The sequence below is a fragment of the Micropterus dolomieu genome, linkage group LG01, assembly GCF_021292245.1.
Source record: "Micropterus dolomieu isolate WLL.071019.BEF.003 ecotype Adirondacks linkage group LG01, ASM2129224v1, whole genome shotgun sequence".
NCBI classification, from domain to species: Eukaryota; Metazoa; Chordata; class Actinopteri; order Centrarchiformes; family Centrarchidae; genus Micropterus; species Micropterus dolomieu.
The window spans coordinates 14,147,775-14,175,000 of NC_060150.1; the positions used below are offsets into that span (position 1 = coordinate 14,147,775).

At 39.0% G+C, this 27,226-nt stretch overlaps 3 protein-coding genes across 6 annotated transcripts in view; 1 reads left to right on the top strand and 2 right to left on the bottom strand.

Moving 5' to 3' along the window:
• Window positions 1-122: 122 nt before the first annotated feature.
• nfkbiz (nuclear factor of kappa light polypeptide gene enhancer in B-cells inhibitor, zeta) lies at window positions 123-6,649 on the top strand. 2 transcript variants are annotated; one of them, XR_006827154.1, is made up of 11 exons: window positions 123-212; window positions 292-415; window positions 1,099-1,190; window positions 1,408-1,733; window positions 1,982-2,087; window positions 2,191-2,337; window positions 4,957-5,020; window positions 5,109-5,278; window positions 5,390-5,500; window positions 5,590-5,749; window positions 5,919-6,649. XR_006827154.1 is itself a non-coding variant. In XM_046062880.1 (11 exons), the coding sequence occupies exons 2-11, from the start codon at window positions 337-339 to the stop codon at window positions 5,955-5,957; spliced, it is 1,302 nt and encodes a 433-aa protein (XP_045918836.1). In that variant the 5' UTR covers window positions 123-212; window positions 292-336; the 3' UTR covers window positions 5,958-6,649. The 2 variants fall into 2 exon arrangements, 1 of the variants encoding a protein (XP_045918836.1); XM_046062880.1 differs by having other exon boundaries at window positions 5,582-5,749.
• Window positions 6,650-6,970: 321 nt separating this feature from the next.
• LOC123979125 (protein jagunal homolog 1-B) lies at window positions 6,971-10,479 on the bottom strand. The gene is made up of 4 exons (XM_046062895.1): window positions 10,325-10,479; window positions 8,174-8,271; window positions 7,763-7,835; window positions 6,971-7,644 (listed from the first exon to the last, which is right to left on the bottom strand). The coding sequence occupies exons 2-4, from the start codon at window positions 8,260-8,262 to the stop codon at window positions 7,255-7,257; spliced, it is 552 nt and encodes a 183-aa protein (XP_045918851.1). The 5' UTR covers window positions 8,263-8,271; window positions 10,325-10,479; the 3' UTR covers window positions 6,971-7,254.
• Window positions 10,480-11,286: 807 nt separating this feature from the next.
• LOC123976752 (collagen alpha-1(VIII) chain-like) overlaps window positions 11,287-27,226 on the bottom strand; it is a 28,004-nt gene continuing 12,064 nt past the window's right edge. Inside the window, exons 1-4 of one of the 3 annotated variants that reach the window (XM_046059111.1) lie at window positions 19,739-19,797; window positions 17,629-17,812; window positions 15,176-15,446; window positions 11,287-14,551 (exon numbers count right to left, since the gene is read on the bottom strand). In XM_046059111.1, the coding sequence (XP_045915067.1) occupies window positions 12,597-14,551; window positions 15,176-15,443 (2,223 nt within the window). In that variant the 5' untranslated portion in view covers window positions 15,444-15,446; window positions 17,629-17,812; window positions 19,739-19,797 and the 3' untranslated portion in view covers window positions 11,287-12,596. Of the gene's footprint in view, window positions 14,552-15,175; window positions 15,447-17,628; window positions 17,813-19,208; window positions 19,482-19,738; window positions 19,798-27,226 lie in introns of those variants that run through there. The other 2 variants (XM_046059102.1, XM_046059107.1) reach the window with 2 other exon arrangements.

Sequence of the window (27,226 nt, forward strand, 5' to 3'; positions counted from 1 at the left end):
AAGTGAGGACACTACATCTATCCAGATTTACCTTCTAGGATTAGTTCCAGTAATAACTTTCAGTTGTGACAAAATGTTTAATACCTTTATTTTGAAACATCAGACTCACCTCAGTAACTTGTCAACCAGGAAGTTGAGCCAGGTGTGGGACATTTCGTGGCAATTGTTCCTCATTGCTGGACTTGTCGTGACAAGCAGAAAGGAGCAGAGAGGTGAGTCTGTCGTACATGTTTTGTTACACGTTGTCATTGATGTTGACTGCATTGTGTTGATGGCCATTTTTCATTCCAGGTGTGTGGGAGAAGACAAACTAAAGTTCCAAGTGACTCCTTAAATATGTTGGATCAAAGAGTGAATGAAACCAGAGGAGGCCAGATTCCGTCATTCAGGTACAACTTCAACCAGAATGAGAAAGGTCAGTTTTTATGATAATGGTAATCGGATATGCACATTCATGTTCAAAATTATGAAATTAAAACCACATTTGATATCCCACTTGTATTGTTATCAAGACAGGGATGAGGAAGTCTGCATACTAACTCCTTTGTTTTTAATTTGTCACACTGTTGACATTGGAGAACAGAGGGTTTGTGTGTTTTAATTGCAAAATGAGCCTGTGCTTATTCCAAACAGTAAAAGGTACTAAAACAAAATTCATGATTTTTAAATGTACATTTCATTTATAAACATTGGCCTTTTGGCAAACTTTATTTTCAAACCCTCCAAAGAGGATAAACACCTCATCTCCTTTTTTATATGCACAGTTCAGGTTCTTTACTTATTCTAAATGCAACTAGACAACATAGTCAATATAATACACAATGAGGGCTTTTACTTATATATAGCTTATGATAATACTACTGCACTTTTTTGAATACAGGGCTTTTACTTGGAATCCAGTTGGTACTTTTCCTTAAGTATGTGAATACTTCTGCTTGCCCAATACTTCCAATGTATGATGTCCATTCATGATTGTTTAACAGTCTTCCATCCAAACTGATGAAACCTTTCCTTCCCACATACTTTGTGATGTTGCTGTCATCTATGGAGCTTAAATTTGATCCACAAAATCATGTTACTGTGGGGTTTTTTTCTCAGGCTGTTTTACCACTGATCCCAGACCACCAGAACACTCCCAAGCTGTGTCCAAGAAGAACACAGTCAAAGAACTGCTAAAAATGACACGCAAGGTTAGTCAGAGGTGGAACAGGTATTTGAACATGATAAAACAAGTTTAAGATAAGACAAGGACAGACTTTGAGTTCCTTCAGTATGAGGAAGTAGTTGAGCATTCCTTCACTTCACTAACTTAAGAGAAAGCAAATTCTTTGTAAGTGCCAGATGTTGGTGTGCTACAAAATAGCCCAAATGCGAGCATTAAATGACTGATTGGTGATTTTCTTTTAGAAAAGGAACAACTCGCAGGACGACAACAACTCGGTGCATAAGTTTAAATCTGCAAAAGCCGAAGCCTTTGCCAGTGACATAAGTCCTCATCTGTTGGGCCCTCCAGCACCAGTAAACACCAATGTTATGAATAATTTCCCTCCTACTTCTCCTGAAAATGCCTACATGACCTCACAACAAATGCAATATCCAGCTCTGCAGGGACAAGGGGCTCCAACCGCTGAAACAAAGTTTACTCTATTTCACTGGCAAATACAGCAAGAGGCAAAGAGATATGGAGGAGTTTCTGATGAGATGCTGAACATGCAAGACTCGGATGGTGACACGTATGTATAGATGAAGAAAGTCACTGATTCCCAACCAGGGGCCTTTAGTAAAGTGGAGAAAGAGTTGAAATAGTTAACTTAAAGTAATGGATAAACAGTTGAAACCTAAAAGTAATGAAATTATAAAGGATAAAAGGTGAAACATCCAGCTTCTGCCACTCTAAGTAGCATTATCACAAACACAATCCAAACCTGCCCAAAATATAAAAGTTGACAAATAATTGGCCATTTTCTTTTCCAACTCACAGAGTTCTTCACATAGCAGTGGCACAAGGTCGACGGGCTCTGGCTTATGTGCTTGCTGCAAAAATGGCAAGATATGGCTCTCTGGACATTAAAGAACACAATGGACAGGTACAAACACTTCACAAGGTGTCAATTAATAGAACAAACAAATACAGTATTGTTTAGTGACTCATCGACTTTAAGTTGTTGTATGCCCCTACTCTCTACACAGACACCTCTTCAGATAGCAAGTGCCACCAATCAGCACTTGATTGTCCACGACCTGCTGGTACATGGAGCACAAATCAACACTCGAGACCTCTGGGGCCGCTCTCCTTTGCATGTGTGTGCTGAGAAAGGCCACTTTCTTAGTTTACAGGTAAGAATTACTTATTAACAAGGACGGGAGCACATGCCAAGTGTGTGTATGTATGTATAAATAAATAAATAAATAAATAAATAAATAAATAAATAAATAACCAGTGTGGTGTCCGAACAATGAAAGTATATTCACCTTTTCGCTAAAATAGCAGGCTTTAATCCCACTTGTTCAGCTAAAACTAACATTCATGGCCTGCTGATTTTCAAACTTGAAACACAAACTTAGACTTAATTTTAGTTTGTGTAGTAGTAAACTTTATAGAATATAGTTTTAACTAGGGTAGACATCTCATTTGTTTGTAACTCTAAAAGAATGATAAACAAACCAAGTTTGTACTTATAGACAGTTAATGACGATTAACTGGTGTCTTGTGATATTTCTGACAGTCTTTGATAAGACTAACAGAGCAGGTTCAACTTGTGCCTACTGACTGTTGTCAAATGCAACATGTAACCAATAAGAACAGTGATTAACGAATAAACAACGTAAAGTTGACCAGGGCCTGATTTGTGACAGAAAATTATACACAAACAGGCAAAAATAGGTCTTAAGTTTAGCTTCAGCTGAACTAGTGGGAATAAAGCATGCTATTTTAGCGAACAGGTACATATGCTTTCTGATTATTGCACTCAAAATCTCATTGCAGTTACCCAAATGTTTGAAGCATGTGCTTACATCTTTGTTACCTCCAGGTAAAGGGCAACCGCGAACATACAAGTGCGTTGTAGTTGCAAAGCTTTTCCAACAACTTAAGCTTTCAGTAAAATTTTAGCTGATGTTGGTTTTCCTCATAACCCCTAGCCCTTATAGCTCCTGAACATCAGGAGGGTACACCCACTCCCTCACACACAAAATGTGTGTAATCTACAAGCCAATGAAAAACTACACAAACACATTCAATCTTATTCATTTAGACATTAACATTAATTGATATCACCCAAATGTTTGACGCATGTGCGCCCATCCAACAACCAAACTCCCCCTGTACTCAGTAATCTTTTGTTCTCCAATTGCAGTTACTCCCATCCTTTCTGAACAAGCATGATCACAACAACTTCATCTTTCAGTAAAATTTCAGCCAGTTCTGGTTTTCCAGCCCGTAACCTTCTAACTCTTTGAAACATCAGGAGGGGACACTGCCCCTTCTCTCTGCTCCGGGTATCGGCCGCAAGCGGGATTTGAACTTTAGACACTGCACCACTGGCGCCTTACAGGCACTGTCAAACCGGCTACACCACCCTTCCCCTTCACATTTGAACCTTTTCTCCGGGCACTTTTATCTTTTCACTTTGGGAGCACTTAAAGTTGCACTTCAAAATTCACTGAGCCTTGATAAGGTTTGCTCTCACAATCTCTGAACGTCAAAGCAGTCCCCTCTCAGCCTACGCCACTGGACCATACATGTTGTTATTATTTTTTTTAGAGCTCTTGACTGTTTCTTTTGGGAGTTGCTTCAAAACTCTATGATAGGACCTCAATAAGGATTGAACCCACAACCCTATGAGCTGCAGAAGTAGTTTTGTATCTCACTGAGCAATTAGCCCTGACAACTGAAAATCTATCCTTAAGTTGATGATACACAGGGCAACTTTTTGAGCAATGTTGCTGGGCAATCTTGCAAGTGGCAAGTCCGACTATGTTTTGAACGGATAGTGGCGGATATTTCTGGGAGTTGCTTCAAAACTTGTTAGGCCTTGATAAGGACTGAACCTACTACCTCTGACTCTCAAAGCAGTTGTGGTGTCCGAACAATAAGCTACTGGACCAGACATGCTACTTCTTGTTTCTTAGAGCTCTTGACTATTTCTTTGGGAGTTGCTTCAAAACTCATAGGTCCTTGATAAGGATAGAACTCACAACCTCTGATCTTCATATGAGTCCTCTACCAGCCGGCACCACTGGACCACTATTTCTTAGAGCTCTTGACTGTTTCTTCTGGGAAACTGATTGATAAGAGTGAGAATTGGACACACTGAGCCACTGGGCCTTTTTTTAACTACCAACACCTGACTTGTAAATGTGTAACTGTATATATTAATCCTGTTAATCAGAGGCCTTTATGCTACTAATATTTTACTCATTACCTGAGGAAAATTAGAAATAAACCTGGGGCCGTATTACAGAAAGTTCTGTTGACATTTTGTTGATTTTGTAAAAGCAGTTAAAGAGCAACCATGTGGATTAAACGAGTTACCAAACACTACCTGGTGGAAAAGTAAAAGTTAGGACAGCTCAACAATTATCCTAAAGTTAGGAGAGTTAATTCAAGATTTTACGAAGTTAGGATGCTTCTGTAGGCTACACTTTCTATCTTTAGTTAGGAAAGGAATATTGACTTAGGAACTATTAATCTGTAATGGCCTTTTTCCTAAATCAGTTCCTAACCCTTATTACCATGGTTACCAAGCAGTTAAGATAGGATCTGCCGGTTAGGAAGTTTCTGTAATAGGCCCCAGGACTTTAACCCTGGTCATCTCTGTGCACTCATCCAGTTAAGACAAAAAGTAATATATATCCAAGTATGTATGATGTGCTGAAGTGCGGAGTTACAAGATTGTGTCATATTTCATGTTTTCTACACTGTCTTGATTATTTCTCACACACGTATTTCCGCAGAGCATCTGGAGGACCCTATTAGGGAGTGGGCAGCTGATCGATATTGAAATGTTCAATTATGATGGTGAGTATGTTTTATTTAACTGAAAACCTTTAGTTGTGATACTTACATAAAATGTCTGTGTTGAAATCCTACTTTTCTCTGTCTGGAGGTTTAACCCCGCTGCACACAGCAATCTTGTCCCACAACGCTGTCATCAAAGAGCTGAGGAGTCTGGAAAATCCTTGTTCATATATGGCAATGGAGTTGGCGCAGAGGAGACGGATGTTTGTTGAATGTATTAAGACTCTGCTGCTCATGGGCGCCTCCACTGGGACAAAGGTAACAATTAAAACTACTGGAGAGCATAAATTATACAGCAATAAACTACAGTATTAACCCCCGACGAGGCCTGACCGTAACAAAATGACCATTTTAATTTCATTTCCGCAGGATCTAAAAAGTGGACGGACGTGTCTTCACATGGCTTCTGAGGAGGCAAATGTGGAGCTGTTCAATGTTTTCTTTGACCAGCCATCTCCGCTGCCACTTGTAAATGTTAAGGTGAGCTGATGAAATCGGTGTGAAATGAGTGCAATATGCGCACTGTACTGTGATGTGTGATTCTGTGTCTGTATGCTTCAGACCTTCAGTGGAAACACAGCCCTGCACATCGTCAGCTCTTTGCAAAATCATAACACTCAAGTGGCAGCGGTGAAGCTTCTGATGAGAAAAGGAGCGGACCCCGGGACCAGGAACTTTGAAAATGAGCTGCCGTCTCAGCTTGTGCCTGAAGGACCCATCGGTGAAAAGGTAGCGTGTCAATTGATGACTTTATTATCATATCACTTCACTAGTTGCAAAGACAAATGTATGCAAAAATGTGAGGCACTTGAGAACAACCTGTAATGAGGAAATTTTTTTATGCAAAAAGATTGTTATTGCATAACAGGAATATACAAGATTTTTTTATTTTCTCCAGGTGCGTCAGATCCTGAAAGGAAAATGTGTTCACGCTTAAGTGAAGCTCAAGAACACTGTCAGTCAGACAGTCAATCAAAATATTATTTGCCAAAACAAGGCAGATTCTGGTTGTTTCAGTGAAACATGCCAAATTGTTCATTACCATGTAATGACAGAAGAAAAATGTGAAGCTATGATTTGTACTTTTTTTGTTTTATCTCTTTTTGTTTACTCATCTTTATTGTTTTAGGCATTCATTTGATTGTTTAAGATTGCCATACAGTGAAGGAACATACTCTGTAAGTGTGTTGTGCTTTGGATGATGATTTATGACTTCTGCCAACAAGTTCAATCATGGGTTACCTTTTGGATATTGTTTAATGTTTATTTGGTTCATTTGAAAGTTGGAATGTTTGTACTGCATATTGTTGTATTGGGAAGAACATTAACAGTTAACATTGTATGTTGTTTTAAAATCAGAACACTACTGACTTACGACCTGTGCAAGGTTATTGTGAGATAATGACATCTATTCAATAATTCACATCTGTGTATATTTTTAAATGTTACTTTTGTTTGTTTAGTTAAATGGTATTTTTTTGGGGGGGGGCTTAAGTCAAAATAATGTAGACTATATAAAATCATTAAACATTTTATTGTGAAATATTATATTTTGCTTTTACACTGATAAGAAGTTAACTGTACATTGGGGTGACTTTCAACTCAGAAAATAAAGTCTCTTTCACAAGATATACTATCCGTACACATGTAAATGTTTGTTTGAACTAATCTGAATGTCTCATATTACCGATATAGGTTTATTTCAACGCAAAGGTCACCTGGAAAACCCCTGTAGTAAGTCTTAATCTGTTGACGTGGAGAGGTAAAATGATCGAATGAAACCTTGTTCTGAGATCTGGCTTGGACAACAATAGTAGCTATATCCAGTCTTATATTCAAATTTATTTTTTGGATTTGATTCTAAAACATCAACTTACGTGTTATTACAGTCTTCTTCCACTTACACCTTGTCTGTTTACACTGTCAGTACCTGAAATAACAAGGTACAGACAACATTTATAGTTTATTTTCAATGATAAAATGCCATAGATTAATGTACAGAGTGATGGCAGCAGTCACAGGCTGTCAAGGGACTGATTTTCTGCAAACAATTGCTTTTTCGTCAACAGAAAAGATGACAAAGAGCAGTACTTTTGGGAGTCTCTTCTCTTGGTGTTGGCTGGCTCAATCCACCAGCTCAGTGACTGGTTTCCAAAAAAAAAAACACCCCTTTGTCCACACAGGCCTGCAGATTCACACAGAGGATCTAAGCGCTAAACATGCTTTAGGTGAACTCATTTCTTCTTCTTCTCCTGTGTGCTAGTGAACCACTGGTCCAGCAGCTTCTTGCTGTAGTAGATCTGCCAGCCGTGCACCTGCACAGCAATAATGATCACTAGGTACATGACCGACACGGCAGAGAAGCCAAAGATGAAGCGGTAGGCTTTGCCGTGCCGATAGAGCTGCTGCGCCACAGGGAACATCTCCATGCAGCCGTAGATGAGTGGGGCCACACAGAAGAGCCCGGCGCTGATCATGGAGATGACCAAGTAGCTGATGTTGTTGCGGGGCAACGCCAGGAAACTGAAGACTGTCGGGACTATGCTCAGGAGGTAGGGGTACTCCCACTGGTAAGGAGAGGCTACTACCTTGTGGGACACCAGGCTTAGCTGGCTCACTGTCACCTGAGAAAGAAGAGACAACACAGAGCCAAAGCCAACTCAGCTGTTACCACTGTCATTCACAATAAAAACGTTTTAAATGTTTCTGCCAGTTTATTTATTTATTTTTGTTGGCTATTACCTGAGCTGCCATCAGGACCCAGATCAGCAGATGGACAATGTTGAGTTTACGGATTTCAGACTTCAAGGCAACGCTGCGCCAAATATGACAGATGGGTACAGTTAGACACAAAACAACTAGATTAAGGGTTATTAAACTCATTGATGCATTTATTATAAATTCTGCTAATTCACACTTAACTATTAAATACTAGAAAACGCTCTGGATCAAATTATAGCTATTATGATTATAAAATGCATCTCACTGAAATACATAATATAATAGACAGCAGCTGCATTCACTTTTAAAGATAGAGGTGTATGAAGTTTGTCCCTGTAGAGGACGTTGGGGTCCATTAACCTGACATTTCTGACCACTTGATTTTCACCCTGACAGATAATACTTTATTACTTTAACAGTAAAAGAACCCACCTCATCTGGTAGTGTGAGGCCACACGCTCCCGGTGCTGAAAGTCACTGCCATCAGTGCCCGATGCTCTCGGACCTGCTCGAGAAGCCATAGTGTATATCTGACAGCAAAACAAAACAAGTTAATAACAGTTTCTTGTAAAAAGAAGTAAGAAAACTTTTGACGCTGGATATTTAATCCTACAGAGCTCCTTTAACCAAGCTGATGAAGATGATTTTAGAATATACTACAGATTGCACAGCAGCCTCAAAAAGCACAAAGAGATGAGTCAACTGTCTCAATTAATATTTAAAATCACCATTATAAGCTTTCAATGATTGAGATCCTTTACTTAAGTAAAACTACAAATACCATGCTGTAAGAATTAGAGCCCAACATATATCAGTGTTTATAACAGCTGATAAATGACTATTAAAAAATAAACAGAGATCCTTTCCTTATGTTATGAGTGATGCCGTTGCATAGTTTGTACACCAGAAGGCGCTCTCAGCCCCTGTTGGCAACACTTTGGCACCACAAATCCACCATAAAACCCAGCAATCAGCTGTACTTTTGTTCAAAGTACTGCTTATAACAGTAAAGTTCATTTTAAACTGCATTATTATGATCTATCAGAATATCAAAGTCAGTTTCAGTCTTAAAAATATGGTCAGGCTCTAGTAAAAATACTCCGTTACAAGTACTGCAAGTATTAAAAGCAACTGTCCTGTGACTGTTATACTTATGTCATTAGATTAGGGCTGGACAATAAAACACTAATTATCGTCATATAATTTTCCTCATAACAAATGTTCAATAAATATTCAATAAATTTTATTTTTTTATTAATTTGGATTATTAACAAATTAGCACTTAATTTTTCAATTAAGATATTTAATTTGTTGAGGAAAAAGGACTGAAAAGATTTTACTTAATTTTACTTGTGCATATTTGTTGAAAATAAGACTTCACAAGATTTGTGAAGTGATCCACGGTTTGGCATCAAGTGTTTTTCATGTTCTGACCATAAAGAATAGTTTAAACCACAATTAACCATCTGTTTTCTTCAACTTTCACTCAGGAGCAAAAATCAGCCTTCAAACTCAAAAGAAATACCAATTTGATTTGATTTTTGGTGATAATTATTGATATTTAATGATATGAAATGTTTTTTATGGTGATAACATTTTTGGCCATATCGCCCAGTTCTAATTAGAATATTATTACTCATGTAATAACGCAAAAGCAGAATTTCACAGTTGTAGTTGGTTGAGGTGGAGCTAATTGTATCGGACTGCAACTATTCATTATGGATTGATTATTTTCTCCATTAATCGACTGACTGATTGGGTTGCAAAAATTCTGACTGAATATATTGACAAAGGCAGTTAACCAGTGAAGTAACACTTTCACATTTTTTGTCCAACCAAAAGTACAAAATTATTAAAAAATAATAAAATCTTTATAATAAATAAATAAAATAAATAAAAATAAATCTTTTCACAACATGTGTAAAGCTGGAACCATGATTTTTTTCTTTTCATGCAAATTACTTTCACAATTATCAAAATAGTTGCCAGCTTATTTTCTGTCAGTCAAATATTTGATTAATAACTTCAGCTGAAACGTTACTTATACAATTAATATATACTGTTACCATATTTTATAAACTCTTCTTATCAGCTTGATTTGTAAAGTAACTGAGGGTGTCAAATAATTGTAGTTAAGTAAAAGGTACAATATTTCCCTCAGAAATATAACTTAGTGGAGTAGAAGCAGAAAGTGGCATTAAAAAGAAAAGTACCTCAAATCTGTACTTAATTACAGTTAACTTCCAGCTGTTACTGAAATACCTTTCCCATTCACTTCTCGTTTGTTAGCGTTGCTAAGTTAGCATGGGTACCGGATAGCAGATGCCTGATGGATTTTAATCACACCTGCCAAGTCCAAATATATCCGCTACAATTCACTCCAGGTGCCACCATTCATGTTGGCAGGTTAACTTAAATGGTTTGTGCACATCATAAAGCAGCTGAAAGATGAGCTAACAATCTAATGCTACCTAACTGTTAGCTACTGTAACTCAAGTCATTACTTTAGCTTCAGATAAACTGGCAGCTCAGTTGCCACATAACATTAGTAAAAACATATAAGAGATTCATCATTTCACATACCTTTTATTTGCGCTTGTTCATAAAAAGCACGAAACCATAAATATGCTGGTTAACACGCAGAGAGACCTGCTAGCTGGCAAGATTCATACAAGGGAGGAGAGAGGGACAGTCGGGAAGTCTGACAGCTCAAATTGTGATTGGTCAGTCGCTCTTCTTTGACTTCTTTAGAGTTTTATGGTGGTTGGCATTCTTAGATATTGCATTACTGCCACCTACTGGATTAATCAGTTTCCCAGTGCGAAATACTTTGTCCACCCCAGCCAAATTATTTCCATTGACATTGTACATTTTATAACTCAGACTCACTTGCCTGAGTGGGTGCAAATCCTTCCCTCAGTGTAATATTATCTCTTCTGCTGATATGTCCACAATGTCCAAGAATCTACTTGCAGCATCTTATTCCTTTACTAATTACTTCAACAGCGCAATTTACTGCCATGGCAATGAATGCCAAAACTGCCTCTTGTCCACACAGATATTTTGATTGCCTCCATTCCTTTTCTGCTCATGTTCCTTTTGCACTGCCACTCGTTCATCCGTTCTTTCCATTCTCCTGGTAGCTTCAGCTTTTGTCTACGGTGTCCAACCCCTCTGTGGCCTAATGTAAATGAAACAAAGAAATAGAGTAGAATCAGATTGCCTGGGAGTAATTTTAGTTTCTGTTTTGTTTATCACCACTAAATGAAAGCAGGTGTGAACTTGTGATTCCGATGCAGGTTGTTTATAGAAGAGTTCTTTGTTACAGTATTTTTTTCCTTATAATTTGACTTGTTGATTGTATGAAGAGTTTTAAACACCTTTTGAGGGTTAAATCTTGTTATTTTGCTTCTAATGATGCATTAAAACAAGTAATTTCTGATTGGATAATGTACATTATGCAAGACGTAAATATAGTTGAAAGCTCAAGTGTGACAATAATGAAAATAAAGTCAAGACAAATGTTTTTATTTCTTTATTAAACCTAAACCTATTAAATCTATCCACTCAAAGCAACAAAGATCAAAATTCACATACTTTCGTCAGTTTCCCATTTAATGCTGTGCACCACTGTCCAAAATACATGAAAAAAAGGAAGAGAAAATAACAAACACAATTGCACATCCACAGCTTGAAAAAATTAAGTACAAAATGAAAAGAACTCACATGTATGAATGGGTATGAGTGTGAACATATTTTTGAATATTTGCGTTATTTTTTTCCACAGAACATTTACGTTGTGTTCTGCATTTTGGAATGAATTCCGTCACTTACACAGACATTAACAAAATTCAAAGTAATCAGTAGTCAAACAAATAAATTACAGAGAATACTGACAAACTGACAAAAATCTTTCAAAGAATTCATATTTATTACAAACAAAACAAGACAAATCGTGACATCAAATGGTCAAAAGTAAAGAATCAAAAGATGGTTCAAATTATGGGAAAAACTGCAAAGTATTTTTGCCGTTCTGTAATAGATGATGTGGTGTAAATTGGACTAAAAACTCACCCAAATACTTATTTTATTTTGCTGTCAGATGAATATGTAAAAACCTGTATTTAGATTTTGTTGTATTATAAAGCTGCATTTTCAAAATAAAATAACAAGACTTACAATAACTTAATGACTGTATGATGACCTCAAATACATAACCCATTAATATGTACGGATAGCTATGACTAAATGCATTTTAAATGAAATATGTTCTTATGTGCCCAGTATACAGTATATAACTGTAAAGCAAATAAAAATGTGAAAAGTTAATACACTTCTGCAACATAAAGTCTCATTGTTCCCGGAATTCTTCCAGCCATGTCATGAACTATGATGATGGATATAAGAATAAATGCACAATGTAAACATACAAGAATTATGACAATTGAGATATTTGGTAGTATTTTTTTTTTTTTTTTTACCTCTGCTCTCCCCAACTCTAACAAGAAACTTTGCTTCTTACATATCATAGCCAAAGACCAGGTAGTTTATCACAATATTTATACAATGTACATACACTGCCCATTTTGTCATAAATGCATTGCTGATGTATGAGACATTGCTGATGTATGTAAATACAGATGTGATGCATGTAATGCATAGAATAATTCACTGAAGTATGTTGGTACTATATTAAAAAAAAAAAAAAAAGATTCTACCATAACCACCATTCATTGTAAACCATTTAATGTGACTTACTTTATACCTTTGAGACCTATGCTGTCGTTTTACCACAAATATGGTAAAATTCACCACCAATATGTCATTACTAATGCCTTTGTTTTATACACATTTCTTACATTGGGTACAATAAGTACCCAGAAAATGTGGAATGGACATATTGACCAGCATAAAGTCCTGCAGCCTGGTCAGATGGCAGCTGTATATGCACAGTGTCTCCTTGTCGTAATGGGAGTACAGCGCTCCCTGATGCCTGATCCAGCAAGCCCTTTTTGTATTCATCATATGTGTACATTACTGGTTCATTGTTCTTCATCAGTGCCACCCACACATTACCTCCTTTGCAGTGAACGTGGTAAGCAAAGTAGTAGACCCCTGGTATGCTACAAGTGAAAATACCAGTTTGGGGATTGTAGTCCTGATTGCCATTGTGCAGGAGTTTGTCAAAGATGACAGGAGAGCCAACAGGAGGGAATGGATTTGTGAGCTTAGCTGTGAATGCAGGCATCTCCAGGCTACTTCCACCAATGTCGCCTCCATTCTTTAGCTTCTTGTAACCCTGTTTTTGGCCACTATATGGGCCAGTCTCGGGGAGGATCTGTCCAAGTTCAGGAGATGCAGCAGGTTGTCCTGGAGGACCAGGGGGTCCAGGCTGTCCTGGTTGCCCTGGAAGTCCAGCGGGGCCACTTGGGCCAGGATTACCTTGAGGACCAATAAGACCAGGGAGTCCTGGCTTTCCCTCACCAGGATAGCCAGGTTTACCAGGCAGACCTGTTTCGCCTTTTTGCCCTGGTAGTCCGGGAGGTCCAATTGGTCCCCCTGGTCCTGTAAGCCCTGGAATGCCTTGTGGTCCTTGGTGGCCTTTCTCTCCGGGTTGTCCCCCCTCTCCTCTTGGTCCAGGTAATCCTCCAGCACCAGGGGCACCAGGTGAACCCCTAATACCAGGTTCTCCTTTGGGGCCAATGGGCCCTTGAAAACCTCTTGGTCCTGGTTGTCCACCATCTCCTGACAAACCTGGATGTCCTGGAAGACCTGGAGGCCCTAAATCACCCTTCATTCCTGGATATCCTTTTTGTCCCCCAACACCATCCTCTCCCTTTTGCCCTGGGAAGCCAGTGCTACCAGGAAGCCCTATTGGACCTGGTGGGCCAGGGATGCCACTAGGACCAGTGGGACCAATGACCCCTGGAAGACCTCCGTGACCTTTATCACCTTTAAGGCCTGGAGGTCCAGGGAGACCAGCATGTCCCTTGTGGCCCTTAGGTCCTGGAAACCCTGGTTTACCATAGCCTGGCATGCCTGGACCTCCTGGTAAACCTTGAGGGCCTGGTTCCCCTTTCCCTCCAGAGAGCCCTGGTTGCCCTCTGAAACCATCTTTTCCTGGTTTTCCAATTCCTGGCAAGCCTGGTGGTCCTGGTTGGCCTCTTTCACCAGGTGGCCCTGCCTGTCCTGGTTCTCCAGAAGGACCAGGCTTTCCTGGTAACCCTGGCTGACCAGGGAGACCATTCAGGCCAGGTTTACCAACCCCAGGGATACCCACATTTCCAGGTGGACCTGGCGGCCCACCAGGTCCTTTCAAACCTGGCAAGCCAGGTATACCAAGTCCTTTGTCTCCCTTGGGGCCTGGAAGACCAGGAAGCCCAGGTAGACCTTTTTGGCCAGGCTCCCCTAGAAGACCTGTCGGTCCGGGAACCCCCTGACCTCCTGCTTTTGAAATCCCCGGGAGTCCAGGGGGACCTGGGAGCCCTGGAGGACCAGGAAGCCCAGTTGGTCCTTCACCACCACTAGGCCCAAGGTCACCTTTCAGTCCTAGTAATCCGGGTCCTCCAGGTTTTCCTGGCATTCCTGGCATGCCAGGTTTTCCAATTCCTGGGTAGCCTTGTGGACCAGGAGGCCCTGGCTTTCCTGGTAACCCTGGGATTCCTTGGCCTGGCAGCCCAGGGGGGCCTTGTGGTCCTGGCGGTCCTGTTGGTCCTGGAGGGCCCTGAACTCCTTGTGGTCCTTCTCTGAGACCTTCTCCACCAGGACCAGGGGGTGGTGGACCTTTAGCCCCTCTGGGGAATGTTTGTCCTGTAAACAAGAGGAAACATTTGGTGAAATTAATTTGAAATTAGAAGTTAATAAATGGTGGTCATTTATGTCAGCACTCAATTTATCTTGCAAAGAGTACTTCATTTAGCTTTTTAGCAGTTCTACGTCACCCCTTCTGTAAAACAATAACGAAGAATCGGATTTGAAGACACCCTGGTAAAAGTGTTTATAAGGAGCTTGCCAGGTAAATATTAAGAGACAACTAGCAGAGCATTTTCTTGTGTAATATTTGTGGAATTAACTATGTAATAGTAGTAGTGATGCATGCATGTAAAACATTATGGTTCAGGGGCTACTAGAGTGTATCAATGTAATTGATTTAATCGCATTGTTAACTTATAAAAGTAATTTCCATCACCATTAAAAAAAATTAAATAACAAAGAGCATATTGTTTTTTATTCATAACATCTTTAACATCCATTTTGAGTGAGGACAATATTACAAAAGGAAGGCCCCATTCGGGTTAAACTGTAAAATGATCTTCTGTACTCATTAAAAGTTCAAAACAGATTGTGTTATTTGATGAGTGGTATATTAGGATAGTTCTTTTATTCAATCAAACACTAGGAACAACATATAGTTAAGGCTGCTATTGACCTCACCTTTGCCTTCAGTCAGTGGCCTCTCTTTGCCCATTTGCAAAGGCAACTGAGGAAGCTCTTTCCCATACTGAGGCAGTAATGGCCCTTCTTTGCCAAATGGCAGGTGTGGCATCTCGTTCCCCAGAAACTGTTGCTGAGGATACCCATCATTATACTGCGGCAAGGGCTGGTGCTGTTGAGGCGGCTGTTTATGTCCATAATACGCCCCACCCTGGACCATGTGTAATAAACACAACTGGGACACTGTGATGAGTAGGTAGACCACCATTTTCTGCAGTGGAGGAGAAAATAAGTGAAACTGTAACACAGTGTATGCATATAGATTGCTCTAAATGAACCCTAAATTAAAATATATATATTTTTTAGAATTGTTGCATCGTCTAAGGTGATGAATAATGTTGGTTTAACATATCTACTTTGAATACATTAAAACACAAAGTTGAATTTTTAAGCTTTTAGACTTTAGAAACTGACTAAAGATAATGTAGTAAAACCTAAATCAGGTTCAAAATGTCACTTTGGAAAGCTGCGGATGATATCACAGATGCTTTGAATATGTGTCAAAAAAACTGTGTAGGTAGAGAGAAGTTTCCAGAGGTTGTCATCAATGGTTAGTTAGCCTATTATCGCCACCAGTGCTGTTGTGTTTTCAGGCCCATTTATTTGTCTGCTTGTTAAAAATCTTGTGTGTTTTCCATGATAACCTACAGCTATGTGAATTTATTGCAGATCTAGATACATTTCTATGAGATCAGGTTTGATTCCCAATGTGACATCACCAGTGTCTCCCTGTGCAGGACACTTAACCCCTAGTTACTTCAGAAGCATGTGACCTCTGACATATATAACAATTGTAAGTTGCTTTTGATAAAAGTATCCGCTAAATGAATAAATGTAAATGCAAATTAAAAAACACCATGTCCTACACTTCCCATAATGCAACAGGCTAGTGTCTTTTGTTAGCCCCTAACTTTAACAGGAAAGGCCCGCATTTTTCACATTTTACACCTTCAGTGTGTAACAAAATCCATCCATCCGTCCATCCATCCATCGTCAACCGTTTATTCTGCGTACAGGGTCGCGGGGGGCTGGAGCCAATCCCAGCTGACATCGGGCGAAAGGCGGGGTACACCATGGACAGGTTGCCAGTCCATCCCACACATAGACGTGTAACAAAATCTTTTTGATAAAAATTTGCCAAAGCCAAATTTCCAAGCCAAAGCCAACATTATCTTGATAATGTCATAGTGATGTCATCAGGGTTAGAGCCAGAGACATGACTTTAAATTGTTACTGATGTTCCCTCTCTCTCACCCAAACACCATTTAACTCTGCCCTTAAAGCACAGAACAAGCTGTTATGTTAGTCCACGACCAGCAGGCTGTGCTCTTACTCTTTTCCAGCTGACTGAAGAAATTATTTCAAAAGCCAACACACATGAGTCTCATGAAACTCACTGTGGTCCATCCAAAAAAGAAACAAAAGCCACCACCAGACTTTGGCAATTCCCCTCTCGTCCTTCCTTCCTCTTGTTTATGTCTATTCAAACATACTGTGTATAAACCTCAGAGTCTCATATCCTTGAAGTGAATTACACACATGCTGCTAAAACATATATCCTACTTAAGGGGCCCCACAGGGGACGCGGCCACCTTTGAACATAATCCGTAATCCTTTAAACATGCCTGTGCTAAAGAGATTGGCTAAGTGCTGCCAAGAGCATGGTGTGAAAACAAACAGTGATGGGTGAATGTATGTTTTCCTCTGCTGTGGTATATGTGTGTCCAGAAACAGTACCAATTTGATCAAAGTTTTTGGAGAGCTGAAATAATGGAAATAAGACTTGCTTACATTTTTCTGGGCAATTATCTAAAAAAGCAAGCTAAGTAGTGTCAGGCTGAACTTGTCTACTGTGGAATATTTTTAGCACACACCTCCTAATCGGTGTAGTTCATCTGCACAATCAGTATGTTAAAGATACAAGTGGGAATCAAAGTATGCAACAAAAAAGCTAACCTGGTCAATGTTAAAAATGGCTTAAGATATTATAGATGATTGTTTTAAATACTCAGGGTATGGTTGGAAAATGTCTTTGGTGGTTGGTTTTGTGGATGGGAATTAATACTCATGACCTTAGCATTCATACGTTTCTAGCTATGGCTAGTTAAATATGAATTAACGAAATAATAAATAAATAAATACTTTACTGATTGAAGTTATTGTACAGTGTGTCTCTGCTCATAACATTTTATATACATCTACATAAATATTTTTTATGCAAAGTTTGAAATGTATTTTTTACCACATTAGACATTAATGCAAATGTACAAAGCAGAGTTTGACATGCGATTCACCCCTTTGATTTCATTTGATTTCAAATGTATTGAGTGCAGTGAGCATTTCATCAGTTTACAGCCACAGGTTCCACCATGAAAAACGAGAAAATATCTTACTTTCAGATTTTTCCTACTTTTAAACTGAAGGTCGTCGCCGCCTCTGGCCTGCGCCTACTTCGTCTAGTTTCTCCTCTACTTCCCCTCACTTTAAGGTTGCTTTCCTGAGTCTTTTCCAAGGCATGAGTGGGACGGTGGCCAGGCACGGGATCCAGCCAGGTGTTAGCTGCAGTCCTGCTGGGCCCTGTGAAAATATGAATGTCAGGTTCGATGAATGTCAGGTGGTGACCTTTCACAGAGGCCTGGGGTTTGTAACACTAAGCTGACATCTCCACCTGGTAGACATATTTGGGCCTTAATACAGTTATACTGAGACACACCTCTTACTTTGAGGAATGTAAGGCCGGGGATATTAAAAATAAATTTTGCAGAACTGTAAAATCATAAAAGTTTATCTTTGCAGCCCGTCTAGGAGCTAAGTATCAATATGAAACGTCTCATGCCCAGGCAAATCCCCAAAGCTCTTTAGAGCAGTACAGCACATCATCAAGTGTAAACATGCATAAATGAATAAGTACATAATTTTACATACAACACAGAAGGGGACTTTTATGTGGAAAGTTACTTTAAAAAGCAAAACCTCATATGAAGGACTTCATCATCATTTTAAATCCACTGTTTTTTGGTCATCACACTCATCTGACTGAATTTAGAGGACTCTCAAAATAAAAGATGAATATACAATGTATAGATCCAGCACCATGGACAGAGCCTGTAGACGGAAGTCTGTACACTCTCACTGTCACTGACATCTGATGTCTGTTTGTCACTTTCACAACCACTGCAGCAGGATAACAATCAGAATCAGAATTAGCTTTATTGCCAGGTATGTGTACACATACGAGGAATTTGACTCTGGATTGTACATTGCTCACGATGTGCTTACTCATAAAAAATACAAAATCACAATAATAAAAATAAAATAAAAACAGACACAGACTTCAGTGTAGACAACACAAATATACACTATGAATAAAAACAATATAGACATATTGACAAATAGTGCAGTGAGTAGAGGGCAAAGGATGCAGGAGTATGTACATGTTGGAGGTGGATGTGATATACAGGTACATATACATGTACACAGTGCAAAGGATTAATAATCATGGAATAAATAAGTATAAGTAGTTTGTGCAGGAGTAATGACTTGAGGTAGGTGGATTGGTATACAGTATCTACAATATGACAATATAACAGTATGAACAGCACTGAAATAGAGAATGGTGAATAAATAAGTGTTAGACAGTAACAGTCAACAGGTGGTTGATTACAGACAGAATTACCGGGTTATAGCATAAGAATTGTTCCTGACACCATGAGTCAGAAATCAGCTGTTCATCAGAGTGATGGCTTGTGGGAAGAAACTGTTACTAAGTCTGTTGGTTTTGGCATACAGTGCTCTGTAGCACCTACAAGAGGGGAGAAGCTGGAACAGATTGTGTCCGGGGTGAGATGGATCTGCAGTGATGTTAGTATGTTAACATTACAGGATGGAGTGATAATTCGTACATTAATGACCGTAACCTAGCAGATGGTATAAGTTACTCACAAGTCCACAACATCATTGTTCCACATCTTACCATCAGGACTAAACGTTGAACTGTTGCCGGTGTTCTGACGATCTATGCTGCCTTGCCGAAAAATGCTACCATAGCGCAAATGGATAGACTCGACTCTACTCGGCCCTGCTCCGTTTTCCATTGCAGACAGTACCCAGAGATAGTACGTAGCTTGTCCTCATAGGGACGCCACACACAATTGCCGCGACTTAATGTTCAATGCGACACACACACCAGCTCTTAAAATATATCTACGGTTAAAACGTTTCAATATTACTCAGAATGTAAAGACAGATAAGCGGTATGAAAACCTTCCAGCAGTGTTTTCCTCTGCCGTTGTTGCTACAGCGGTCTGTGTGACGGCGGGAGCAGAGGGCTCTGTGAGTGGGCGGCTGGCCGGCCTCACATGCTCCTCCCACGGGTTGGCACAGGCTTCCCCAGCAGCCACTTGCGGAACTCCTCGACTCCGAAAACATTCAAGCACATTCTTGTTCCGCCGTCACTTCTCGTAAAACTGTCAATATTCGAAATCTACACAGCTGATTTCTCACCTCACAACTTCTCAGAAGTGGATTTAATGATGAAATTCCATACGAAAACTGTAAAATATAAAACTTTCTGTTGCTGGCCTCTGTCTGGCGCACGCAATGACGATGCAGTGAATACTGAATATTTTCTCTGACCAATCAGCAGTCTGTCGTGTTTTTACGTTACATTTTAGTATCCCTCAGCGCGCTTGGAACCTTGAGGGAGGTGAGGTGATACGAAAAAAAGTACCTGGAAGCAGGTACAGGTACAACATTTCTACAATGGAAAACCAAACAAAGGCGAGTCCAGCCAAAGGGCCTCCGCTCAGACTAGCTTGGTTTGAGGGCGTGCCTGACGCCTGCTTTTTCACTTTGCAAACTTGTTACATGTACAAAAAAGATATATAACGCAATAAAGGAGAGGGGAAAAGCCAAAAAGCATAATACCACCTCTTTAACTCTTATTTTATTTTTTGCATTTGTATTACCAGAAGATATATGTTTTGTAAAATAGCGGTGTCATAACCGAAATACAAACTAAAGTAAATTAAACATATTAATATATACTATAATACATTTCAATCTGTCTTATCTGTCTTGTGCATCTTCTTGCAGGATGTACTGTTTTGCATAATTTTGAACGTGATCTCAAGCTAGCATTAGGCCATCAGTTGAAAATGAATGAAATTAATAAAATTAATCGAAGGTAGGGTAGGGTCTTAGAAAAGGATGAAAAGTGTGCTTTTAAATTTTTATGTTTTGTGGAGAAAATGGGACAGAAAGTTACAATTTAAAAGCTTAATTGAGAGCAGCTTCTTTTGCTTTGCTTTTTTGTATGTTTCCCTAAACCCCAGTGCTAGAGCAAATAATTTGTCAAACATCTTTTTCAGATATAAAACCAGCAAGGGATTGATCCTCAAGTATTGATCTTCTAAATTGAACATGATTTCACACATGGGTATGTTGAGCTGTAGTCAAAACCCCGTGTACTCCCTCAATGCAAACTATTCCCTGCAGACAAAGAAGGAACACATGTTTGGCAAGGAAACGAGACGACCTCCATAAAATATTAAGTCAGCAAAACAAAGAGGACATAGCGGCTGCTTTGAAACACGTTTCCCTCCGACCTCCAAAGGATACGTCAGTCTTCGTTGGTTACAGAGACGCAGCAGACAAAAACACATCCTATTCCATTTACTGGACAAGCTGCATGAGTAATGGAGCTCATTTTGACAGAGCTTCATCTATGGTGACCTAATGTCTTGGAGACACATGGCCAAGGGGTAAGGCAGGTCTATTTTTCTGAGGCATTTACTTTTCTTCTCCTCACCAGACTTTTTGCTGTACTTTTTAGGTAAAGATGTTGGTCCACTGTAAATTATGATAGGTGCATGGGAAATGTTTTCTTATGTATCGCATTGGATAAAACACTTTTCAGTGTCATATGCTTTCTTGGCATTCACATTTCATTTTTAACCATCTACGATGACATATAATTGTTGACTCAGTTTTCACTCTTTCAGACCTAAATCTAAAAGTTTCCGTAGGGGAATGGATAGCTTTTTATGACTGTAAAATAGTACTATACTGTGCTATCATCAAACACAACATATGTCAATTTATGTTACTGAACTTTATAAAAAAAAGTGAATACAAGGTAAAAAAGAAATTGCATATATTGCATGCATGTTGCAAGTCATCAATGTGTAACACCAATTACAGATGCATATAGAAATTGCTTATATATGAATGGCAAATAATTAAATAGTCATTGTGCTTTCCATAATGTTAGTTTAACAATAAAGAAATGCTATGCACACTTCTGGATTGTTAGTTCTTTATAGATACCTAATACTTTGACACGTAATGTTGTATTTGCATGTTAACTACAAAGGGCACTGTATTTTCTTCTAAGAAGAATATCAACTGTTGATAAAAATATTTCCTGGAAAATGAAGTTATTAGTGACTTTTTTCCAGCCCGAGTCTGCAGGTTGTCACTTTAAGTTTCATATGGCCCCACAACCTTCAATAAAAAGATATGGCAGCTTGTATACAGCCTATGAGATGAAATCCAGGGTAAAGAAGTCTGCAATGCATTCTGATCCCACCCTCCCTGCGGCTTCTTAATATTATTGCTCTTATTGTATGGCAGTAACTTTTTTTCTATAATTTTTGGTTTTGTGCCCACCTTTTATCTGAACTTTGTCAATACGTTTTTTTTTTTTTTTTAATTCTGCAGAAAAAACAGTCACATGTACAAACATTAACATTAAACATTAAATACCGGGGTAGTGATGTAGCAGTGGATTAGACAAATGCTTATGGTGTGAGAGTACCCCAGGGTTCAGTAACCCACTGCGATACATCCACCAATGTGTCCCTGAGAAAGACACTTAAGCTAGTTGCTCCAGAGGCGTACGACCTCTGACATATATAGCAATTGTTAGTTGTTCTGGATAAAAGCGTGAGATAAATGAATAATTGTAAATTAAATTTCAACGATGAACCCAATGTCCTGATGCTATGATGAAGTTGATATGTAGCCCATTATATTAAGTTTATTAACTGAATTATTTTGAGCCCAGCATTAAGAGTAGAGCCTTCTGGGTTAACAGCTTTGCACATTGAGTCTTGTGAGAGTCAAACAATCCCAAATTGTAAAACAACGTTGTAATACAATAATAACAGAACCGCAAACTGTCTAATTCATCCAACATTTATCCTTTAAAAACATGTTGTGTTATTGCATCCTGCTGCCAGTGAAGAATCTCAGCTTGGCCGTGGTATAGAATACACAAACATGGTGTTTGTTTTTAAATAACAGTGGTTTAAAACAACTGGAACAATTTCATGGCATTTGTACTTATGGCTGAGTGCTTCTCACATGTGAAAGCAAATATGCTATTTACTCCTGTAGCTACCAATTACTTTGAAGAGAGAGGCTTTGATTACAGAAGGTCTATATCATCAGTCATCTTTTGGTTTCCAGACAGTGTAATGGGAGAGCAATTGGAGTGACCGTGTCTGGACCACAGTCTGAAAGTGGGGAAAGTATTGAATAATAAGTACATCACACTGTCTGTATGTTTAGCTTTGAGCACCCTGTATGGCAAATGGTTCAACACAACAAACAAAAGTATTTTGCTTGGGATCAGGTGGTTAAATAACGTGCCTGTTGAGCTAAAGAAAACAGTTCCCCCATTGCTTTCCTCCTCCTACTCTTTTTAAAGATATAAACAGTTATTTCGCAGAAAAAAAGCAGAGCCATAAGGTTCAATTAAAGCTTATTGATCAGCAAACATGTAGTGATGGACAAGATTTAAGTAAAAGCTCCGGGGGAGCTCGAACTGCAATATAATTTCTGACGGTGACGGTGCAGCCAATGTTTCTAACAAAATAACTCTGACCAGAGTTTGCAAAGTGGAGAGTTTAGTCTTGGATATCATCAAGGGACTCAAGTTTATGCATTCACGTGGTGGTGAAAGCATACTAAGTGCATCATGATGACTAGAACTTTCAGATCTGTGTGATTCATCGGACAAAAGTTGCAGATGAAAAGTGATTCCTCTCAGATTGACTATAAATGTAACCCAAACAGTTTTGAAGAAGTTTTACTAGACAGTTTAAACATGGCTACAGTTTTTTTCTTGTTTCAGCAACTGAACTTGTTCTAACTTACTAAAAACACCACTGATCAAAATTGCAAAAAAACTGAACCCTATTTGTCTTTTCAAGACTTTGCCTCTCACCTGGCTCTGAGTGACCTGAACAAAAGAGACAATCCCTGTATGCAAAAGTGCTTTTCGGCAACATGCATCACAGTCACTCTGCAGCAATTAGAAGGGAAACAGGCCATTCGGACTGAAAGACCAGAATCAGTCATGATAGGCTACATCATCCCCATCACTGGCATCCCCCTAGGGATGTGTCTGCTAATGTTCATTCTGCTGCGCCTCAACTGGGCCAAAAAGCTGGAATACAATAGGAACAACAATCTGTCTCTAAATTTGGACACAATGGCACCAGTCAAGTGCTCCTTGGGTTAAGTCCACCTTCACTAAGCTTAAAGGAATTGTTGTACATTTCGTAAAATACACTTATTCATTTTCTTTCCAAGAGTTAGATGAGAAGATTGACATCACTCATGTACAGGAAATATGAAGCCGGCAACTGCAGCCACTCAGCTTAGCTTAGCTTTGCTTAGCACAAAGACTGGAAACGGGGGGAAATAGCTAGCCTGGCTGTTCACAGGAAACAAAATCTGCCAACCAGCACCTCGAAAACTTACTAATTATCACTTCATAACTTGTTTATTTAATACGTACAAAAACTGAAGAGTAAAAATGACATGCTGTGGATTTTAGGGGGCGTTTCTTGGCAAGTCTAGTCACTTCCTGAAGTCTTACTTGGCAAACAGCTGAGACATGATGAAGGCATGTATGGCCTTTGTGAGACCTTTTTTTTTTACCTTGTGTTAAGACCCGGCTCGTTAAGGATGTAAATGTAAATGTACCGTATTTGTATAGCACCTTTCAAGACTTTTCGACCACTCAAAGAGCTTTTTACACTACATAGCATTCACCATTCACACACTTTCATAAACTGTGCCTAAGTGCTCAAACAGAAACTAACATTCACACACTGGTGGAATACCAGTGGCAATTCAGGGTTCAGTATCTTGCCCAAGGACATGCAGCCTGGAGGAGCCGGGGAGTAAACCGTCGGCCTTCCGATTAGCGGGCAACCCGTACTACCTCCTGAGCCATAGCTGCCCCACAACACACAAGGAGAGCAGTAACATATAACTGGGATCGAAAATGAGATAGAAAGCGACAAGTGGAATGGTTCTGGTTAATTTTATGTGTTTAATTAAGCAAGGGAGCGCTTGCACAAGGAATACAACATCAGAAGAGCTGTACAGGTGCAAACAACCGTTAAACAAATAAAACAAGAGGGTCTTACCCAAAGACAGTTAAATTAACTCTTCGCTCAGAAATACACTAAAGAACAAAATAACAGAAATAGGTCAGCGCCCATAAGCTTACAAAAAACAATAAAGAAAACAAACTAGCAGTTATCCTGCAAACACAGACTCTGAGGTCTCAAACTAAACAGTGTCCAACACTTGGTACACTATAACAAACAAGGTGAATTACAAAGGTTCTCAGCACTGATTGAAGCCATTCTGACAGGCAACACTATGGAGTACAAACACTTTCTATACTCAACACAATGACATGAAACGCAACAGCGAAGCAGACTGCTCACTGGCTCACAGCCGCCCTCAACTGTAGACACACAAACTACGGAAAGTGCAGCTGGGGTTTATTGGAGACTTCTAATTGGTAGATTTAGTCAGATTGTATCCACACCAATCACCGACGCCAGCGAACAGCAAACAGAAACTACTATCCTCGACTGGGATTCACACAGCGGGACTTGCATACACAGCAGAATCTCTAATGGGAACAACACAATTAATACACTCTAAAGGCAAGCAGCAATGGCCATAACACTTGTCATCATTATCATCTTATATATCAAACATGTAGATCTAGTACAATCTACATCTAGCAAATACTTTCCTATTACTGAGCCTTTAAGGGAATTTAATTTACATTGGACAATCCAAACAAAAGCGCACACAACATACAGGGTCCGGCAACTATTAAGATAAGATAGTTGGGCTTCAAGTGATAAAATATATATTGATTTTGCATTATTATCATAGAAAATGTAAATTTCTGTTGCACAATGTTACTGAAGGAAAAAAATTCCACTGTATATGTGTATTCAAACGGTTCAACAATAAATATCTACTTGACTTGACTTGACATCCTTACATCCCACTGTGTGCTCTTCACATCTCAACAAAGACCAAACAGTGATTCATTTTCCAAACAACTCTCTTGCTTTTCTTTTTCTTTTGTCTTTTCATCTGGTGCATGGACACAACTTTGATGAAAACTCTTCAGACACCTCCACACCCCCTTGCTTGATGACAAAGATTGCCTGTCCCAGAAAGGATGCTGGTTCCTCTGAACTTCTATGCCAACACTTACAACCACAGCCGGCTCCGCTTGGTGATGAGCCACAAGTCTTTTATCACCTCCAGCCTGGCTTTGAAAATGATCACATTTCTATTTCTCCTCTGTGTTCCTCTCCTGACTGATTCCAGATGGGAGGACTCGATAAACAAACGATGAGGAACAGAGGCATGTCATTGCTTACAGATACGGGTGCCAGTCTTAACTGCTGTGGTCAGGCCTGGCTTTTGTGTTTTAAACTGATTGCAGAAAGTCTTTCTAAATTGGTAAAAACTTATCTGCTGGTCTGTATTTTGCAATGTTTTTATGACCAGAGTATTTCAGCATTTCATACTCCAGCTATTCCTCAAAATATTTGAGCAATAGCTGGAGTATGAAATGCTGAAATACTCAAAATATTTGAGGAATATTTGAGTTTTTGATTTCATCCTGTTCAACTTTTTTATTTGCCTCTTATACTGTTTTTGTATAATCACCCCAAATTTCCATAGTGGGTCAAAAATGTCCTCTAAGCATTTCCCATGGACTTTTAAAGGGATCTTTCCTCCTCATCAGTTACATTAGTCATCACACCCCTACATTATTTTACATTGCAAGACAATTTTACATTTATTTTATTTACATTAGAAACAAACTAAAATTGATAGATGTTTTTACATAAGATATAAACTTTGAGCACAATTATGTGCAGAGAAATTACCCTAATTTATAGCTAGCTAACTTTAGCTTGCCAGCTAATACTGTTGTGGATGGTTGGACAGTTGATATTACTAAAGCGTTGTAGCTTAGCTAGCCGAGTAGCTAAGTCACATAACTCAGAGAGATAGACTAATATTTGCAAGACTGATCATTTGATGATGCAAATGACAGGCTATTAATGCCGGTGTGGAATTTAAAAAATTACTTTGAGTAAATTGTGAAAATAGCATTTTATTATTATCAAAATCCATTGACTCTAATAAAGGGTCATGCTTCACAAAGTTACTGAGGATTGTGTATTCCAATCACCTATCACCACCTGATCCCAATTAATGGTTACAAACAAATCTGCTCAGTGAGAAACAACAATTTAATGAAGTAAAATGTTAAGAATCCTAATACAAACATTGGTAAATGTAAGTCTGTTTTTGCTCTTTAAAGAAAAATCTGTTGAAATGCAGCATCTGCTTTGTATCATTCAAATATTACATTGAACTGATTTGGCATATGCTTTTGTTCAAATTGACTTATGCTTCTTCCCATACACACTGCGATGTGGGCCGAATAACCATGGGATTGAACGACCAACCCTAAAATGAATGGCTGACCTGTTACATCAGCTGAGCTACAGCAAACCCAAAAACAATACAGATGTTGTTCTCTTTCACTGGCTGTATATTACTAGTCTTTTTTTTTTTTATCAACTGTTGCGCCATTTAAAATAAGAAATAAACATTATTAACATTTCAAACAGAAGTTTTATT

Bases quoted from the DNA above. Each gene is read 5' to 3' on its own strand.
- LOC123979125 (XM_046062895.1), bottom strand. From the start codon at position 8,262: ATGGCTTCTCGAGCAGGTCCGAGAGCATCGGGCACTGATGGCAGTGAC. The intron at 7,836-8,173 runs GTGGGTTCTTTT...TATTTGGCGCAG, and splicing joins GCCTCACACTACCAGATGAG to CGTTGCCTTGAAGTCTGAAA. The intron at 7,645-7,762 runs GTAATAGCCAAC...CTTCTTTCTCAG, and splicing joins GGGTCCTGATGGCAGCTCAG to GTGACAGTGAGCCAGCTAAG.
- nfkbiz (XM_046062880.1), top strand. From the start codon at position 337: ATGTTGGATCAAAGAGTGAATGAAACCAGAGGAGGCCAGATTCCGTCA. The intron at 416-1,098 runs GTCAGTTTTTAT...TTTTTTTCTCAG, and splicing joins CTTCAACCAGAATGAGAAAG to GCTGTTTTACCACTGATCCC. The intron at 2,338-4,956 runs GTAAGAATTACT...GTATTTCCGCAG, and splicing joins GCCACTTTCTTAGTTTACAG to AGCATCTGGAGGACCCTATT.